Source organism: Sinocyclocheilus rhinocerous, unplaced genomic scaffold (genome assembly GCF_001515625.1).
Source record: "Sinocyclocheilus rhinocerous isolate Xijiao unplaced genomic scaffold, SAMN03320098_v1.1 scaffold781, whole genome shotgun sequence".
Taxonomy (NCBI): Eukaryota; Metazoa; Chordata; class Actinopteri; order Cypriniformes; family Cyprinidae; genus Sinocyclocheilus; species Sinocyclocheilus rhinocerous.
The window spans coordinates 248,862-255,333 of NW_015658395.1; the positions used below are offsets into that span (position 1 = coordinate 248,862).

At 35.6% G+C, this 6,472-nt stretch overlaps 1 protein-coding gene across 1 annotated transcript in view; it reads left to right on the forward strand.

Moving 5' to 3' along the window:
* Positions 1-6,472, forward strand: part of thsd7aa (thrombospondin, type I, domain containing 7Aa) — a 121,812-nt gene that overhangs the window by 81,900 nt on the left and 33,440 nt on the right. Inside the window, exons 8-10 of the mRNA XM_016530399.1 lie at positions 2,565-2,817; positions 4,451-4,566; positions 5,503-5,635. Of these exons, the coding sequence (XP_016385885.1) occupies positions 2,565-2,817; positions 4,451-4,566; positions 5,503-5,635 (502 nt within the window). The remainder of the gene's footprint in view (positions 1-2,564; positions 2,818-4,450; positions 4,567-5,502; positions 5,636-6,472) is intronic.

Sequence of the window (6,472 nt, forward strand, 5' to 3'; positions counted from 1 at the left end):
ATATATCAATAGAACACAGTTATTTTCAGTTCTAATAATACTTTATGATTTATTTAATAAAATAAATAAAATTTTGATCAAGCTTGGTGAGAATGAGGCTTCTTTCAAAAACAGAGAAAAAAAGTCTTACCAACCCCAAACTTTTGATCAATACTCTACAGCTAATATGGGAAATAATTTACAGTTAAGCAGAGCCATTTTATATTCCTTGCGTGTCTAATTTGGTCACGAACTCGTAAGACTTGTTTTTGAGCATGTTGTAATATAGTAAAATAACATTAGTTGAAATTCCATCAGCATTCAGTTCATTCGTGACACGGTGTGTGCTTGACCTTCTTTGCAACTATTCTAGAGGTTTACAGATCCCCAGACTGAGCACCACCAGCATCATTTCAGTGGCAAACCAGTCAGTGACCCTTGTTCAGGGCCTTGAAAAACCTCTTTCACCACTGACAGCCTAGTGTATATAAAAAGGATAAAATTTTAATGGAATGTTAAAATATGTATGATTCTACACTTTAATGCATGGTCAGATATGTAACACATATTTGCTCTTTCTAAATGGAGGGCTTGACAATTTCAAATGCACCGTTTCTTGAGGATGTCATGCAGACATCACTGCGTACTACATCAAGAGAAGCTTAACACAAAACTAAACGTAGATGACTGGAGCTGCAATATGAACTGCAGCTCTTAATGGTGCAGAGATGGACCAAGAACATGCAATTACTCTGAGCTGTGCGTGGACTCACTTTTGTAATTGTACAAAGGATTAGTCTTCATCTGAGTCACAGGTCAGTAAATAACCGAAGGGAGTGTTAATCCCCATTTGAAACAATGTGATTCTGGTGCAGCTTTTTGAAGCTCTGCTAATGCATTGCCTTGGCATGCTCTGAACCACTACGTGATGCTTTGGAAGTCAAATAACCCTCCTTTGGTAAATGTAAAGAGTTTTTTCTCTCTTCCATGGCCATTATTGTGACTGTGCTGCTAACAGCAAGTGTTTTCTAATGGTTCTCACATGTCTAATGAAGTGTGTGATAATAGTCGATAACCTTTTAATAAATTAGATACTGAAGGACTGTGTTCTGCATTGCTACAAAGGATGAGTCAATTATTCATTATTTATGCTGCTCTTGAACAAGGAGCACTGCTTGATGCATTGTTTGTCCATTTTTCTCATTCACCGGTTTAACATTTTCTCATTGATCGGTGTGCGGTTGTTAATGCGCACCATTGAGATAATGGCTGACCGCTCCGTGGGGACTCTGGTGCTTTGTGTGTGACTGCAAGCAAAGCCTGGTAAATAAATCTAGAATCAGCTCTTATCCTAACAGTCATGGTTGACTGTTGACTCATGCATTAGACTCTACTCATATTCCATCTACATATTTCAATTTCTAGATGTTTTATGTACTATGCTACCATTTATTTTTTATTTTTGCTCAAAATTCGTTTTGCTGAAAATTTTCTCACCCTAATGTCATCCAAGATGTAGATGAGTTTGGATTTGGATCATAATGGATTTGGAGAATTTTAGCATTACATCACTTGCTCACCAATTGATCCTCTGCAGTGAATGGGTGCCGTCAGAATAAGAATCCAAACATCTGATAAAAACAGCACAATAATCCACAAGTAATCCAAACGACTCCAGTCCATCAATTAACATCTTGTGAAGCGAAAAATTGTGTTTTTTAAGAAACGTTCAAGACGTTTTTAACTTCAAACTGCTGTTTCCAGCCAAAATAGTCCTCTATCCATAATAAAGCTTTCTGCTGTGAAATATGCACAGATTAAGCATCATTAACAAGCAGAAAGAGTCCAAAACAAATTTGTGGGTGGATTTTGATGTAGGAAGACAACAGGAGATGGACTTTTTATTGGAGGAATATCAGCGTTATATATAGCGTTATTATGGATTAAACTGGACAAACACAGTTTTTTACTTCACAAGACATTGATGGGCTGGAGTCATGTGGAGTACTTGTGGACTATTGGGAGTTTAAACTCATCCTGAGCAAATTTAAATTTTCTGGGGTTAACCATTGCTTGATATATTAATACTATTAAATTAGGCCGTTTAGTTAAGTAATGGGGTACTAATAATACAAATGATATTAATAATATTTAGAATACAGTCACAACATTGTAATTTAAAATGACTTTATTAAGCAAATTCATTAAGTTATTTTTGTTCTGCTAGAAATTATGCTACCTGGCAAAACCGTATGTTGCTATGCAACAAAAATAATGATCTGCTATGGAAGCTGACAGCGATATGGTGAATAGGTCTCATGTCGTATCTGTTTCAGATTTGGATTTTAGCACAGCTGGAATGTTGTATTAATCAGTTAGAAGCCAGTACTGAAACTGTAGGTTTTGTAATATTTATTGTAGACGCTAACTTCCTATGCATATTATATTACCAATATTTACTATTTTGCTTAAATAATGTACAAAATGGTCAAATACCAGGTCAATTTTTTTTTTTTTTTTTTTACGGTTTGGGTTTATGATTTACCCAGTATTGCAACACCTTCCTGATCCTTTTTATCTTTTAGGTGGAGGTCAGTGCCCCAACAGCAGCGCCTTGCAGGAGGTCCGCAACTGCAATGATCATCCCTGCACTGTGTACCACTGGCAGACGGGGCCCTGGGGTCAGTGCATAGAGGACACCTCCGTTCCGTCTGCCAACAGCTCGCTCAGCCGCACCGGAGCAGGAGTCGGCACTAATGAGGCGTTCTGCTCGGTTGGAATGCAGACGCGTAAAGTCATTTGTGTCCGGGTCAATGTAGGCCAGGTGCCACCTAAAAAGTACGTGTTTTTAAATGTGTTCCTATAAATTGCATTGATTTAATTTATGCTGGGCATAAATGAAATGCATACAATTCAATCCATTATTCAATTGATTTCTTTGTCTGTGTTGTTGTTATAAGGAAATATAAGTGAATAGCCCAGATCTTTTATTATTTATTTATCTTTCTTGGCATGTGTTGGAGCAGATATTGAAGCAGGTTATGTATTCTGTTTATTAAACTCAATCTCGATGTCTGGTGCTTGATCTTTATTGACAGATAGAGACTTTAAGTTGATGAGCTCTCAGCCGGTAGTTTAAGTAATATCTGAATCTGGTCTTTCCCCGAAGGCGTCTACTGGGAAAATAAATGATCTGTTTATTTATTCAATTTAATAGTGGCATTATTCTGTCAGTGGCTGTAGAAACAGTGTGTGTAGCTCGGGGACCCCATGCTGGCAATGGAAATGAGTCCCGCTTTCTTCCCGGGGTTATTCATGTGCTGGGCTTTACCCACTAATCTACACATTCATATACACACGCAGATATACACACGTGAGCCGCATGCTGAAGGTTATGGGATTTCATGTGAAAGAAGCAAGGATATTGGAATGATGCAGGGATAGAGAGAGAGGAAGGAGAAAGAAGTGTAGTATGTGCAGAGCCATATAATAAAGACGAAAATTTAATATTTGAGGGTGAAATTACATTTACATTCTGCTGTTTATGTATACACTACTGTTCAAAAGATTTTTTTCTTTATGTTTTTGAAAGAACTTCATCTTCAAGGCTGCATTTATTTGATAAAAATACAGTTAAGTATTGTGAAATATTATAGTTTAAAATTATATATTAAAATTTTAATATATTTTAAAATGTAATTTATTCTTGTGATGGCAGAGCTGCATTTTTAACAGCCATTACTCCAGTCTTTAGTGTCACATGATCCTTTTGAAATCATTGTAATATTCTCATTTGCTGCTCAAGAAATATTTCTTATTATTATCAGTTTGGCTGCTTAATATTTTTGTGGAAACCACAATACATTTTTTTGATAAATAGAAACTTAAAAAGAAAAGCCTTTGATATAAAAACCTTTTGGAAATGTATAATTTTCTTTACTGTAATGTTTGATCAATTTAATGCATCCTTGATGAATAAAAATATGAATTAAATGAATTAAAAAAATGTAATAACCCCAAACATTTGAACTGTAGTGTGCATACAATATATAAGTACATGTACACAGTGACATCCAACTAATGAAACTGCTTCTATTTTGCATTTTAAATCATTTATTTAATTTATAAAAAATGAATTAAAATAAAAAAAATTATTAAATTCATTAAAATTAATTAATTAAATTGTAATAGTTTATTTATAATTTATTTAATTATTCTATTTTTCAATGCTAAATATATTACCAGCATAGCATGTAAGGTTTAAATTTAAAAAATGAACATTATTTTCAGAATGTCTAATATTTGGTTTGTTTCCCTTTAGCTTTAAGCATCATGAACTTTACAAGTTTGTGTCAAACTTGTGTCATCTTGTTCTCCAGCGTGATTTAACATGATCCAAAGATGTGCTTCTTCCAAAGAAAATCTGAGCATCTGTACATCCTGTTTTACTGTTTGTTTGTTTTTTATGCAGGTGTCCAGAGAGTCTGCGTCCAGAGACTGTAAGGCCGTGTCTTCTGCCCTGCAAGAGAGACTGCATTGTCACTCCTTACAGTGATTGGACACCTTGCCCTTCCTCTTGCCAGACAGGTACAGTACTTCTTTACACACACTATATTCAAAACTTGAATATACTGTAAAACTAGAAAAAATGTTTCTCGAAGGCTGAAGTTTACTGACATCAATGCATAAAGAAATATTGGTAACTTTCAGCCTTCTATCAGAAGTGTTTAGAAACAGACTCTTTGTTCCCACAATAGCACGCTAGTATCAACACTATAAAAAGGAATTGTTGCTTGGCAACTCGGCCTATAGGAACCAGAACAAATATTAAAAGAAGCTGCCAATATCTGAGCCATTTGTTATATGAAGCAAATAAGCATTGCATTTCTTATTCAAATCTTTTTTTTTTCTCGAGTGAAAGTCACACTCCAATGTGTTTTGTATAAAATATTGCCTTTTTTAAAGACCATCTGCTTGACAGTTTCTTCTTCACTGAACAATGAGCAGATTTTCACTTCCCTCATTAATTTTCTTTTTTGTAGTACTTGATACATTTACAGTAAATATTGTATGTATGTAATTTTTACAAAGAGAACTACCCTCAAAGTTTGAGCTTTGTGGAAGAACAGTGAGAAAATGGTATGAAAAGAATGAATAATCATATGCACATATTTATAGATGCCTTCACCCGGTGGAGAACTTCAGTCAGAGTATGAATCACTTAACCGAGTTTATCAAAAATAAAAAGCTGAGAATTGTGGCCTCATTATCATCATTTCATTTCTCAAATTAACTTAATATGGAAGTCATTAAACCATAAAGCTCATGGTAGTTGGGATGTACTGACATTTTCAGAAATATAAAGAGCTAAGGTTGGATAAAAACCTTGTTAAATGCAACACAGTCATACAGAGATTTGTGTACTGATTAGATTTGTGAGCAAAGAATGGCGTTTTTGCTATTTATTTGCTATTTATTCATGGCAGTTTCATATTTTCTGTCCATCCTCTTGTGTATATCCAGGTGGTGCCATCAAAAAGAAGCAATCAAGGAAACGCATTATCATTCAGCTTCCAGCTAACGGGGGCCAAGACTGTCCAGAAGTGCTCTTCCAGGAGAAGGAATGTGATGCCTCGTCTGTTTGTCCAGGCTACAGGTGAACATAATACCTCTGTTTGCAATTATAGTACAGACATTTTATGAAATTCCTGGACTAAAATGATATAGAAAGAGAGAGTGAGAGAGAGGCCAGTTTTAAGTTTTACATATACAGTGCCGTGAAAAGGTTTTTGCCCCCTTCCTGTTTTTTTTTTACATTTTTTGCATATTTGTCACACTTAAAAGATTCAGATCATCAAACCAATTTTAATATTACGCAAAGATAATGCAAGTAAATACAAAATGCCGTTTTTAAATGATAATTTCATTTATTAAGGGAAAAAAGCTGTCCAAACCTACCTGGCCCTACGTGAAAAATTATTTGCCCCTCCTCTTAAATCATGAAAGAACTATGATTAACCACATCATTTTAGAAAGCTGAGTTAAATTTCACTAGCCACACGCAGGCCTGATTACTGCCAGACCTGTTGAATCAAGAAATCACTTAAATAGAACCTGTCTGACAAAGAGAAGCATGCTTAAAGAGCAACACACATGCCGCGATCTAAAGAAATTCAAGAACAGATGAGAAACAAAATAGTTGACATGTATCAGCCTGGAAAGGGTTATGAAGCCATTTCTAAGGCTTTGGGACTCCAGCGAACCACGGTCAAAGCCATTATCCACAAATGGAGAAAGCTTGGAACAGTGGTGAACCTTCCCAGGAGTGGCCAGCCTACCAAAATTACTCCAAAATTATACCTGGATGACTTGCCATAACTGATGGAACCATGAATTCTGCTCTCTATCAGAAAATCCTGAAGGAGAATGTCCGGCCGTCAGTTTGTGACCTCAAGCTCAAGCGCACTTGGTTTATGCAGCAGGACAATGATCC